The sequence below is a fragment of the Cebus imitator genome, unplaced genomic scaffold, assembly GCF_001604975.1.
Source record: "Cebus imitator isolate Cc_AM_T3 unplaced genomic scaffold, Cebus_imitator-1.0 Scaffold0, whole genome shotgun sequence".
Classification (NCBI taxonomy): Eukaryota; Metazoa; Chordata; class Mammalia; order Primates; family Cebidae; genus Cebus; species Cebus imitator.
The window spans coordinates 12,172,786-12,186,961 of NW_016107315.1; the positions used below are offsets into that span (position 1 = coordinate 12,172,786).

General features: G+C 45.2%; 1 protein-coding gene across 2 annotated transcripts in view; it reads right to left on the reverse strand.

The window, feature by feature from the left end:
- Positions 1–14,176, reverse strand: part of BDH1 (3-hydroxybutyrate dehydrogenase 1) — a 53,437-nt gene that overhangs the window by 18,767 nt on the left and 20,494 nt on the right. For both annotated transcript variants that reach the window (XM_037735735.1, XM_017523158.2), the window contains exons 2-4: positions 9,394–9,518; positions 3,764–3,836; positions 2,703–2,813 (exon numbers count right to left, since the gene is read on the reverse strand). In XM_037735735.1, the coding sequence (XP_037591663.1) occupies positions 2,703–2,813; positions 3,764–3,836; positions 9,394–9,476 (267 nt within the window). In that variant the 5' untranslated portion in view covers positions 9,477–9,518. The remainder of the gene's footprint in view (positions 1–2,702; positions 2,814–3,763; positions 3,837–9,393; positions 9,519–14,176) is intronic.

Here is a 14,176-nt window from a genome sequence, read left to right on the forward strand (position 1 = left end):
GAGATTAGTGAAGTAAATTATGATCTATCCACTCAGTGGGGTGCTTCAAAGCTGTTTAAAAAGTGAATAGGATCTCTGTGAGGTCATACAAACTGATTTTCAAGATATATTGTTAACTTTTAAAAAACCAAAGAGTATACGCAATCTGCAAACACTTGTGTAACATGGGGGGAAATGAAAAAATGGAGTGGAACGGCTAGAAGGTGAGGGAATAACACTACTTTGAGTTTACCTATTTGTATAATTTTTGACTTTTCAAACTTGTTAATGGTTTACATATTCAGAAATTAAATTATACCAACAAGAAGGAGGGAAAACAGATCACAAATGCATTGTATTTCAAATAAATAATATGATGATAAAAAACAATAATTAATCCACATAGCTTTTAAAAAATAGTGCTTTGGGCCAGGCATGGTGGCTCACACCTGTAATCCCAGCAATTTGGGAGGCTGAGGCAGGTGGATCACATGAGGTCAGGAGTTCAAGACCAGCCTGGCCAACATGGTGAAACCTAAAACCCCATTTCTACTAAAAATATAAAAATTAGCCAGGTGTGGTGGTGAGTGCCTGTAATCCCAGCTACTCAGAAGGCTGAGGGAAGAGAATTGCTTGAGTCCGGGAGGCAGAGGTTAGAGTGAGCCAAGATCGCGGCACTGCACTCTAGCTCCTGCTGGGGCAACAGGGCAAGACTCCGTGTTAAAAAAAAAATAGTGCTTTGTATACCTTTAGCCATACCTTTAAAGTCAAAAAACACTTTGAAGAAATCCTAAATAAGCTCTACTGTGGCAATCAGAGGTGTTTAGACCTCCCTTCAAGAAAGTCTGCTGCGGGAGTGATTGACAGCTACACGTTTACAACCACTAAAACTTCACAGCCATGGCATGAATGCCATGACCACACATGCCTGGCCTGCTCTCGGCCAATGGCTGCACATGGTAGGAATGCTGGGCCATTCCTGCCCAACACTGGTCTCTTCTAACAAACAACCTTTTCTTGGGGATTCCCCAAGGTCCCAGCCAAGACTCTCAGTCTACACTGCAGTCTGAAGCGCTGCCTCCCTAATCCTCCTTCCTTGCAGCTTCTTATCACGGACTGTATTGCAATCAAAAGCTTTCCTGCCTTTTTCTGCCTCTTCCCCCTTGAACATTATAGGCATCTCCCTAATCAATTTCTTGCACATCTACTCCTATTTTGGCATTGACTTCTTGGAGGATCCAAGCTGACACCCTACTTAGTAAAGTTTGCTATTTGTAACGATATGAATATAGCAATTCTGAAACTATGTTGTGTGTATTGTAGGACTTAGTCAACTGAGTAAATATATTGATATAGGAGTCGGTTCCTTCTAACTGCAGGAGAAGGAACAAGTATGAATGAGATAAGCAAGGAAGAATGCCGTTGTGTTGAATTGGAGTAGGAGATCAATGTAACTTCGTGATTTTATGAATAAATAAAATCACGAGGTTACACCGACTTCAGATGTACGCTATAGATAGATAAAGCATGTGCATATGTGTGCATGTGTGTGATGATGCATACATCTTTAGCTCTGTCCACTGAGAGGGGCAAGGATGAGCAATGCCCTAAGTCCCATTGGCAATGAGCCCACCTAATGCCTAGATCTCGGTTTCTAAATTTCATTAAAAGGAGTAGGTAGAACACACACATCTACAGAGACATGTGTGTGAACGGTCATAGCAGCATTATTCACAATAACCCAAAATCCTAACATTTTTATCCAAACATCCAGCAACTAGTGAACAGATGTTTTAAAAATATAGTATAGGCATACAAGAGAATACCATTCAGCAATACAAAGGAACGAGCTACTGATGCATTCTACAACACGGATGACTCTCAAAAACATTACACTAAGTGAAAGAAGCCTGGCCCAGAAGGCCATGTATTGTATGATTCCATGTAGATGAAAAGTCCAGAAAATGCAAGCCTAAAGAACTAGAAATTAGTGGCTGCTCAGGGCTAGAGGTGTATGTGGGGATTAACTGTCAACGGTCAAGAGATAGAGTTCTGAGTAATGGAGAGGTTCGAAAAGTGGATTGTGGTGGTGGGCGCACAACTCTCTAAACTGGGGGACTATCCACAGTTTGATTGTGCAGTCTCATGTCCCAGTGCTTCCCTTCATGCACCTTCAATTCTACTTAATGTGTCCCAGAGGAGCCTCTGCCCAGGTGATTCCTCCTGTCTGGCAGGCAACTCCTCCCACTCTCCTCCTATGGCAGCGTTATTCACTCTCCAGGGCCCAGAACAAATGTCACTTCCTCTCGCATGCCATCATCAGTCCCTTCCTTCTGTACAGTCTCGCTGAACCTTCTTGCACACCCCTGAGAATCTTCTTCACTCTAATTCTTCAGCTGTGTCTACTCATGGCTGTCTCCTCACCACTCCACAGGGAGCAACTTCAGAAGAGGGACAAGGTCTCATTCTTCTACTGCACCTAGCAAAGTGTCAGGTACATCATTAGCATTTGATGAATGATGGATGGATGAGTAGATAGATGGATGGATGCATGGATGATTGATGGACAAAGCTATGAAGAATAAGTGAGACTGAAACCAGTGGAAAATGTACAGGCCTGTTTAAGCAAAGACGAGCCAGTTGTTAGGAAAGGAATTTTTAAAAAACTATAAAACAATGACTATGTGTAAAAGACAATGGTGAAGGAGATAACCATCTCTTACCTTCATCAAGCAGCCAGCAAACACAAGGAAGCCTTTTGAATGCAGATGCTTGGCCAGCGAGAACCCAAATCCAGAGTCACAGCCTGTGACCAGGACAGCTTTGCTGCCAACCTGTTATACAAGGTCAGATCCCATGTTAGGAACCCAGGGTCCAGGGCAAAGTGACCAAGCCTCTCCACCCTCTGTGCAGTGACACTTCCTGAGTGGCCCAAACCTGGCCCTCCCTACCTTGTTCTTGCTGTCTGGAGAGGCACCACGGTATAGTGGAAAGGCCAGGTTCTAACCCAGACTCTGCTGCCAACCAGCAAAGTTGCTTGGGAAAATTACTTCTGCCTTCAGGATCTCATCTACAATCACCTATGCTACATGTGGGAAAACAGAGGTCTTTTTTAAAATGCTCATTGTAGTAAGTGATAGAGCTGGAATTGAAACCAGGGCTGAGAGATTCCAGAGCCTAAACTCTTTTTTTTGAGATGGAGTTTGGCTCTTGTTGCCCAGGCTGGAGAGCAAAGGCTCAATCTCGGCTAACTGCAACCTCCACCTCCAGGGTTCAAGCAATTCTCCTGCCTCAGCTTCCTGAGTAGCTGGGATTACAGACATGTGCCACCATGCCTGGCTAATTTTGTACTTTTAGTAGAGATGGGTTTTTCTCCATGTTAGTCATGTTGGTCTTGAACTCCTGGCCTCAGGTGATCCTCCCATCTCGGCCTCACAAAGTGCTGGGATTACAGGCGTGAGCCACTGCGCCCGGCCTCGAGTCTAAATTCTTAACCCCTAACTTGCTGAGTGGGGCTGGGAGTTCTGGCTCCCCACTAGGCCTCCACTGATAGCTTCCTGGCTGGGAGGGGCTGGAATGCCTGATTACTGTTTCTTCCCACATGGATGGGGGTATGTGATATCATTATTGATGAGGAGCTTTGAGGGACGGTTGAATGAGAAAGTGGCTCCGAGTGTCCTGGAAACACTAAAGCCCCACTCTGAGGGTAGCTCCGGGCCCAGGGGCTGAGAGGAAGGGGTTCTGACCATCCAACTCGCCCCCAGGTAGCTGGGCTTCCACTCACCGGCTCCACCGCACTGGCATAAGTCCGACGGCCAATCGGGATAAAGGAGGCAGAACAAAACAATGGTGGGCATCTGCAAGAGAAAAGGAAGCCATGAGTACAGGACTGACCTTGTTCCTGGGGCAGAAGCAACTAGACAGACCCTCCGCCACCACTGGCTGGAAGCAGGACTGAGCGTCTCTCCAGCCCAGGCTCCTGGAGACAGCTTGCTGGTACAACTGAGAAAGAGGCCCTCTTTCCACCAGGGTTGCTAGGCTGATAGAAAGTGAGCCAGCATTTGCTATGGCTATGTTTGCCACTCTCTAGGAAGAGCCTTCCTGAGAATAAAGCCAATTTAGAAGCTACTTTTGTTGGGTAGGCTCTGCCAAACCTTGACCGTCTGGTGCTCCACTCCAATAAAGTTCCATTTTCTGCTTTTCAAGGTACATAGATAGGTAATGTTTCAGGTGAATTCAAGTGTGAACTATTCTTGCGTTAATATAGTTTTGGTAAAGCCTTCCGCAATTTCAGTGTCTTAATCCCCAGGGGGCTAAGCTTCCTGACAGTTATTTCAATCAAACTTTTTATTTTGAAATAACTGTAGATTCACATGCAGTTAAGAAATAATACAGAGAGATGCGGGGCACCTCTTACCTAATTTCCCCTAAGAGTAGCATCTTGTGAAACTATATTGCAATATCACAACCAGGCCACTGACACTGATACAACAAAAATACAGAACATTTCCATCACCACAAGGATCCTTCATGTTACCCTTTTATAGCCACGCCTACTTTCTTCCCACCCCACACCATCTTTAACCACAAATCTGTTCCCTTTCTCTATAATTTTAGCATTTCAAGAATGTTATGTAAATGGAATCATACAGTGTGTATCCTTTAGGGACTGGCTTTTTCATTCAACATAATTCTCTGAAGATTCATCCATATTGTTGCATATTGACAGTTTGCTCCTGTTTGTTGCCAGGTAGTGCTCCATGGCACAGAGGCACCACAGTTTGCTTAACTATTTACCTATTGAAGGACATCGGAGTTGTTTGCAGTTTGGGCATATTACGAATAAAGCTGCTTGAACATTCCTACGTAGGTTTTTGGACAAACATTAAGTATTCATTTCTCTTGGATAAACGTCCAGAGTTGTAATTGCTGGGTCATATGGTAGTTGCATGTTTAGTTTCTTAAGAAACTGACAAACTGTTTATGAAAGTGACTACTGCAGTCTACATTCCCACTAGCAATGTCTGAGTGACCCAGTTTCCCCATATCCTTGCTGGCGTCACTATTTTCTAGTTTAGCCACGCTAAAAACTGTAACATGATATTTTGCTGTGGTTTTAATTGGCATTTCCCTAATGGCTAATGATGCTGATCATCTTTTCATGTTTATCTGCCACCTGCCTCAGTCTGCCTGGGCTGCTATAACAAAATACCATAGACTGGGTGGCTTATAAACAACAGAAATGTATTCCTTACAGTTCTAGAAGCTGGGCGTTGAAGAACAAAGTGCCAGCAGACTGTGTTTGGTGAGGGCCCACTTTCTTCATAGACAGAAGTCTTCTGACTGCAACCTCACATGGCAAAGGGGTGGGGAGTCTCTCTCAGATCTCTTTTACAAGGGCACTAATCCCATTCATGAGGGCTCCACCTTCATGAACTAATCACCTCCCAGCGCCCCTACCTCCTAGTACCAATACCTTGGGGGTTAGGATTTCAACAAAGGAATTTGAGGAGAACACAAATATTCAGACCATTGCACCATATGTTTGGTGAAATGTCTCTTTGTGTCTTTCGCCCATATTCTTGTGAATTGTTTGTTCTTCTAAACCATGGAGTGTTGAGTTCTTCAGATGTCCTAGCGGCTAGTCCTTTGTTACATAAGTGGTATGCAAAACTTTTCTTCTAGTCTATAACTTGCTGTTTTATCCCCTGTAACAGGGTCTACTGCAGGGAAAAGTGTTTCACTTAGACTCGGAGTTGGGTGACCAGGTTCTAACTCAGCTCCTGCCAGCAACCAACAATTACGCTGGGGGAAATTACATCTGCTTTCAGGATCTCGGTGTCCTCATCTACAATCACCCATGCAACCCTTGGGACAATGGAGGAATTTTTAAATGCCCAGTGTAGTTAGTGATAGAGCTGGAACTGAAACCAGGGCTAAGAGATTCCGGAGTCTAAACTGTTAACCACTAAATAAAGTCTAATTTTTTCCTTTTATGGGGCATGCTTTTGGTGTCAAGTCTCAGAGTTCTTTGCCCTGAGAACCCAAAGATTTTCTTCTATGTTCTTTCTAAAAGTTTTACAGTTTTGACTGGGCTCGGTAGCTTACACCTGTAATCCCAGCACTTTGGGAGGCTGAGGTGGGCAGATTGCTTGAGCTCAGGAGTTTGAGACCAGCCTGGGCAACACAGCAAAACCCCGTGTCTACAAAACATACTAAAATTAGGCACGGTGGCTCATGCCTGTAAGTCCCAGCTACTTGGGAGGCTGAGGCAGGAGGATCACCTGAGCCTGGGAGGTGGAGGTCGTAATAAGCTGAGTTTGTGCCACTGCACTCCAGCCTGGGCAACAGAGGGAGATCCTCTCTCAGGGAAAAAAAAAAAAAAAAAACTTTTATAGCATTATATTTTATATCTTAAGTCTATGATCCATTTTGAGTTAATTTTTGTGTAAGATGTCAGACGTAGGTCTAAGTTGTGTGTCCATTTGCTCCACTACCATTTTTTGAAAATGTTATCTTTCCTCCATTGATTTGCTTTTCCACTTTTGTCAAAAATTGGTTGGGCATATTTGGGTGGGCCTATTTCTGGATTTTCTATTCTATTTCACTGATACATGTGCTGCTACCTCATTTTTCTTCTTCAAAATTGTTTTAGCTATTCTATTTCCTTTGCCTTTCCATATAAATTTTAGAGTAATCTTGTCTTTATCTATAAAAATATGACTGGGATTTTTATAGAAAGTACACTAAACCAATTTGGGGAAAGTTAAGTGTCTTTACTTTGTTGACTCTTCCAATTCCTGAGTACAGTATGGGTTTCCATTTATATAGATCTTTGATTTCTTTCATCAGCGTTGTGTTGTTTTCAGCATTTGAATCCCATACATGCGACCAGGCATGGTGGCTCACAACTGTAATCCTAGCACTTTGGGAGGCCAAAGCAGGTGGATCATCTGAGATCAGGAGGTCGAGACCAGCCTGGCCAACATGGTGAAACTCTATCTCTACTAAAAATACAAAAACATAGCCGGGCATGGTGGACACGGTTGGGGGTTGCCTATAATCCCAGCTCCTCAGGAGGCTGGGGCAGGAGAATCGTTTGAACCCAGGAGGCAGAGGTAGCAGTGAGCCAAGATCGCGCCATTGCACCCCAGTCTAGACAGCAAGAGTGAAACTCTGTGTCAAAACAAACAAACAAAACAAAACAAAACACGAATCCTACACATGCCTTGTTACACCTAAGTATTTTTCTTTTTTTGAGCAACTACAAATGGTATTGTCCCCTCCGTCCTGCCCTGACGATATTTACTCTACTCTGACTCAGCTCTGTGCTGCCCACCTACCACCCAGGCCCCTCAACCTAACCAAGTTACTTCTCCGCCCATCCAGAAGATTCAGAATTCCCTTTGACAACCTTTCTTTCTCCTGAAGTGAGCCAGGAGCTTGACTAATGCCCCACTTTCCTAAAATTTGAGAACAAAACCTTTGTAAAAGTATTTTAACTTCCTATGGGATGATTTTCTCCTCTATAAAAAGACCTCCAGAAATCTCTAAAAGCCGTATTTGAGACAGATCTTGCCATTTTTATGAATCACTCACTGAAAAAACAATTACAGCCAGTCACCTTCTTTCACAAGCCCTTCAACAAAGCCAAGCTCCATCCCCACCCAGATGGCAGTGGCCTCCTTCTGATGGGGCATTCCAAACTCTTCTCACAAGGTGTCCTCAGGTAGGTGGAGCCCCACCTCCAAGTGACACCTATGTATCTCTCAGAAATGAATTCAAGCAAATGCTGCTAAAAGCCAGGCCAGGAGCTGTGAATCCCAGCACTTTGGGAGGGTGAGGCAGGTGGATCACTTGAAATCTGGAGTTTAAGACCAGCCGGCAAACATGGCAAAAACCGGTCTCTACTAAAAATACAAAAAATGAGCTGGGTGTTATGGCGCATGCCTGTAGTCCCAGCTACTCAGGAGGCTGAGGCGGAAGAATTGCTTGAACCTGGGAGGCAGAGGTTGCACTGAGCCGAGACGGTGCCATATTGCATGGGCAATGGAGTCTCAGCCTAAATGCACATTCTTCTAAAAACACTATTGGCATAGAAAATATCAATGATGTAGCTCCTGGGACTTTGAATTTAATCTAACCTTCAATTTCACTTCCCACAAATATAACAGAAGGAAAAAGGCATTTCTTGTTTATTCCTTGCTCAGACTGCAAAAGAGTAAAATGTGGCATCAGAGCCCACTGAATCCCCTGGGAAAAAGCAATTCCAGATGCTCTCAAAGAAGAACAGCTGCTTGTCTAATTTGTACTTATGTAATGCTTCCTTGAAATCACACAAACGAGTTAGTGAAGTCTTGGGACATTTCAGTGAACTGATTTCAAGCATAACATTTGAAAAGAGCAGTTATCCAGGTGACTAATGAGACACATAAAATAAAATACCTCCTGGAACGATGGGCTGAGAAGGGCACTGCTTCACTGCCGCAGGCTTCTTGCCACACAAAACCCAAACTGAGAGACATTATACAACATAACCAGCCACAGTGTCAAGATCATGAGAGAAAAAGATTGATGACCTGCCCCCAGTAGGAAGAAACTAAAAAGGCATGATACCTCTGTGTCATGTGGGATTCGGGATTAGATCCTGAACCAAAAAAAGGTCCGTCAGTAGCCACTTGGCAACACTGGAATAAGGTGTGTAGACTAGTTAGTGGTATTCTCTCAGTGGTAATTTCCTGATTTTGATCATTGCAGTATGATTGTGTAAGATGTTAACATTTAGGGAAGTTAGCTGAAGGGGATCCAGAAACCCTTTGCAACGATTTTTGCAACTTTTGTGTTTAAGTTTAAAGTTACTTCAAATAACAAGGGTTTTAAGAAGTGGTATGACCAGGCAGGGTGGCTCATGCCTGTAATCCCAGCACTTTGGGAGGCTGAGGCAGGTGGATCACTTGAGGTCAGGAGTTCAAGACCAGCCTGGCCAACATGGTGAGACCCTGTCTCTACTAAAAATACAAAAATTAGCTGGACGTGCTGGTGTGTGCCTGTAATCCAAGCTACTCAAGAGGCTGAGGTAGGAGAATCACTTGAGCCCAGGAGGCGGAGGTTGCAGTGAGCCAAGATCGTTCCAATGTACCCCAGCCTGGATGACAGAGCAAGACTCCATCAAAAAAAAAGAAAGAAAGAAAGAAAGAAAGAAGCAGTTATGAAAGATATTCCTTTTTGCCCTGTGAACCCTGGGAAGAAATGTCTTCCCAGGACACCTCGGAGTTTCCTCTGCTAGGAGACATAGGTATTGAGAGACATCTTTGAGAATCAGGCTTCATTACCACCTGTATCAACCATGTGTGAAAAGCTCTGCTTGCCCAGAAGGTGTCACCCTCAAGGCCACCACCACCTCTAGTTGCTTACCTTGCTCCATTTTCTCTATCACAGGCACGTAGGGTTTTTCCTGGGAGCCATGACAGGGGTCTGGATAGGCGGGTGGCCAGCATGGTAGCGACAAGTGGTAGAATGGCCCACTTCCTCCTGTCGTTCTGAAACACAAAACGCACCCTCAGCATTACCTTGTTGCCTTCGGGGCTTTAATGAGGAGTAGTCATGTTTCTTTCAGGTTGTGAAAGTGAAACTGGGCTGGGTCGGTTCCACTCAGGTCCAGTCCTGGTACCAGGTAGTCTGCTCTGGTTGCTCTCTTAAGCTGCAGCCTCATGATGGAAACAGTCAAGAGCCAGGGTGTCTGGAAGCCTGGGTTCTGGCTCTAGCTGTGCCACTAACGCCCTGGGCAACCTTGGGCAAGTCATCACCCATTCATAATGTGAGCAAGTTGGCCCAGATCACTGATCCTCAAACCCGCAAACCGCTGGGAGACTCAGGGACCTAACCCCTCAGGGATCTGACTCAGCAAATCCTATTCCTCTAAGTTGGTGAGACACCCACCTGTGATGCCCCAAGGCATCAACTTCATTCCCGAGGTGCCCACCTGCCTCTATAGGCATCTTGTCCTCATGCCACATAGCATTTGACTTAGCTCTTCACCTCCTTCCCCCATCCCAACAAACAAGGGGCCTATGTCTCTGAGGCTGAATTCATCAGTAATTCACTATAGCATAAAGTTTGGAGCTGCCAAATAAGAGACTCTTGTAATTAAAACACACACATGACTTCCCCTTTCCCTCCCCATTTAAGATTAAATCAACATTACTGCAACAAGGCCAAGAATCTGTTGCCTTACGGTAACACCGTAAGGCTACCAGGCACCACCACTCTTCTGCATTGACTGCTGATCAGCATGTGCATGCCTTGCCCTCCTGTGGTTAACAGTGATTCCTTCACACCAAGGGAAGGAAGGTGGGCTGGTAAATAGGTTCTGGCCTCTCCTTTGCCTACCTGGATGTAATCTGTCATACTGTTCCCAGTAATAAGGTACTGCCTGGGGGGCTCCTCCCCGGCCTGTTTGCTGCCACCCCAAACCCGACTGATCACCTGCCACCTAGGCCCAAAGGTCAGCAGCAAGTGTTAACCAAGTAACCACTGAAAAGCAGGCAAGAATCTCTGGTTTATAGTATCTTTCCGGAACTACAGTAAACTCTCGCTTGTACTCCTGCCCCTATTTGCCACACTCATTTGCAGCACTGCAGCCTGAGAAACCTTTTTATTGATTGATTGATTGAGACAGAGTCTGTCTCCCAGGCTGGAGTGCAATGGCGCGATCTTGGCTCACTGCAGCCTCCGTCTCCTGGGTTCAAGCAATTCTCCTGCCTCAGCCTCCACGTAGCTGGGACTGCAGGCGCCCACCACCACGCCCGGCTAATTTTTTTCTATTATTTTAGTAGATACAGGATTTCACCATGTTGGCCAGGATGGTCTCGATTTCTTGACCTTGTGATCCACCCACCTCAGCCTCCCAAAGTGCTGGGATTACAGGTATGAGCCACCGCACCTAGCCGAGTCAGGCTCTGCGACTTCCTTGTTTAAAGCCAACTTTCCATGCCTGCCGGGGCTGGCCTCTACCTCCGTGGAGGCCTCTAGCTCACTGAGCCGCCCTCCTCTTTGCTCACTGCACTGCAGCCAGCACTGACCCTGAGAGCTCCTCACCTATGCTAGGTTGTCTCCTGCCTGAGTCCTGGCTCCTGCTCTGCACTCTTCCTGGATGCTGAGTCCTCTGACTCCCTTACCAAAGTGGCTCCCATGCAACACACAGCTTGGTCTCTGTAAGATCACTCTCATAGCAACTACCTTAAACCAAAATTATCTTGTTTATTTACTTTTTCTTCCTCTAATAGATCATAAGCTCAGTGACGCCAGGAGCCCCCTGTCCACCTGGTTCACCACCAAATCCTCAGTGCCTAGAACGAGTCTGACGCAAAGGAGGCACTCTGAGTCCCTGGGGTGTGGAGAGGAGCTGAGTGGGCTCCTGCAGGGCAGACTGGAGGTGAAAAGTCGGCCCGTGGCCACAAAAGAAGTTTCCACGGTAAGCACCTTGCAGAGCAGCAGAATGGAGCCCAGACTGGCTTTTTATGGTTTTATGGAAGGCACAGGCCCATGTTGGCTCAGACTTTTTGATGAGGTACCCCCTCCCAACATCTAAGTACTGACCAGCTCGCTGAGCACACACATCTCTACCTCCTCCCGCCAAGACCCAGGACCAGAGTCTGAGGTCACCGTCACTGGGAGACTTCCAATTCAGTCATCTATAATTAAAGTCTTTTCCACCCCTTAGCTCAATGCCTGTGGCAGAAAATCTCCAAATAGAGAGCTGCTTTCCATTTGTTTTCCTTAAAGTCAGCAATATTTAAAAGTACTACAGTCAAAACAGTTAAAAGTGCATAAAAACTCAGTCCCTTGAACAATGCACTATTCTCAATGTAGTCTGTTACATGCATGTTTCTGAAACCTGTAGCTATTTCCACTGCAGGGCTCCCAAGGACTCCTCAGGGTTGCTGTGTGTCATCTTAATGTTTTGTGCCAGGCTTTATTCTCTGTAAATATTAAGCTCTCAAACTTCAAATACCACTCTCTTGCCTTTTAGTTTGGGAACAGAAATGGCTATGGGAGATGGGTTGCCCAGTCTCCTCAGCCTTGAAAGTCAAGGAATTAGTTGCCCCCAAGGTGACTGAGCACAGGGGGCTTGACTCCCAGGGACCAAACTCATAAGATACTGTCACAAAATCAAGATGCTCACATATCAACCTGTAATCTTGGAGACATTTTTCTAATGCTAGAAACACTTGCGCCTTCTCTCAAGGGCACACCCTCCCCACTTTCAAGGTGTAACACATGGAAAGCACTCCTACTCCAGAAAAAAAGAAAACTGTATGCATCCTTGCCTCCATGCTGGGCTCACTATGTTCCATTCTGACAAGACTCTTGCAGAGGTATGTTAAATGTACATTTTTGGTGCTACAAAAGAAGTAGCACCAACCCATACAGCACCAACCAAAATATATAGGTTGCTTCCGAATCTCAGCTATTGTAAAAAGTACTGGAACAAACATGGGAGTGCAGATGTCTCTTCGATAGACTGATTTCCTTCCTTTTGGGTACATACCTAGCAGGGCGATTGCTGGATCATATGGTAACTCTATTTTTAGTTTTAGGAGGAACCTCCAAACTGTTCTCGGTAGTGGTTGTACTAATTCACATTCCCACCAACAGTGTATGAGGCGTAGAACATGACCATTAATTCTCAGTTTTGACCTATAGTCTAAGAATGGCTCAATATAGACCTTATAATGACAACAGGAACATGTGCTTCCCCCATTCCACTCCTCATCTGTCCTTCCCCAAGACTAAGTGTTACCAGAGCTGTCAAAAATGCCGTAATTATAACTGCCAGATCAAGCAGGCTTTCTCTCGCTCGAAGAACAGAGCTTGCCTACCAAATTAAAGGCAAGCCACTAAATGAGGGAGTCTCCGGACTCTGTACTTGGTCTATTCTCACCACCATGACATGTACTCATAGCTTTAAATATGATTCACATGCTGCCAACTCCCAAAGGTTGATCTCCAACCCAGCCTTCTCCCCTAAACTCAGACTTACGTAAACAACTGCCCATCCAAATCCCCACTTGAATGTTTACTAGGTATCTCAAATGTAACCTGTCCAAAACTGAGCCTGTGCTATTGTCCCACAGACCTGTTCCCCGAAATCTTCCTCATTCTTGACTCCTCTTTCTTGCACATGCCACAGCCCAGCACTCAGCAAATCCTATTGATGCTACCTTCACAATGTATCTAGGGTCCTCTGCTACCAGCCTAGTCTAAGCCTTCATCCCTTGTTGCTTGGATTATTGCAATGGCCTCCCAACTACACTCTCGTTCCAGTGTAGTTCCTTCAGATTCTGCTCAGCACAGCCTGCAGGATCGTGCGGAACATAAATCAGATCATGTCATGCCTGCACCAAACTCCTGCCAGAGTAAAAGCCAAAATCTAGAGTTTGTCTACAAGGCCCTTCATGTTCGGGGTCCCCATTGCCTCTCTGACCTCTGCTACCTTATTCACTGTACTTTGGTCACACTGGCTTTCTTGCTGTCCTTGGAACATGGCAAGCCAGCTCCTGCTTTAGGGCCTTTGTCCTTACTGTTCATTCTACCTTGAACACTCTTCCCCACATATCCACAGGGCTCATTCACTTCAGTCCTTTACTAAAATGTTCACTAAGACATCCTCTGGCCACCCCATCTATCCCACCCCAACCCTGACTTTATCAATAATCCTTCTCTGCTTCCATTTTTTCCTCCTCCTTGCCACTTTATTACATTATAGCATTCTACAGGTTGTACACATTTATCCTGTTTGTTGTCATTCAGTCTCAGGATGCAAGCTCTTTGAGAACAGGAATTTTTGTCTGTTTTGTTCACTGTTGTATCTCCAACATGTACAACAGTGCCCTGCACGCAACAGACACATAATATTTATTTATTTATTGAGATAGAATCTCATTCTGTCACCCAGGTTGGAGTGACAGAATATAAATATTAATATTTATTTATTTATTTATTTATTGAGACAGAATCTCATTCTGTCACCCAGGTTGGAGTGCAGTGGTGCAATCTCGGCTCACTGCAACCTCCACCTCCTGGGGTTCGGGTGATCTTCCTGCCTCAGCCTCCCATGCTTGTAGCTGGGGTTACAAGCATGTGCCACCATGCCCAGCCAATTTTTGTATTTTTAGTAGAGACAGGGTTCCACCAT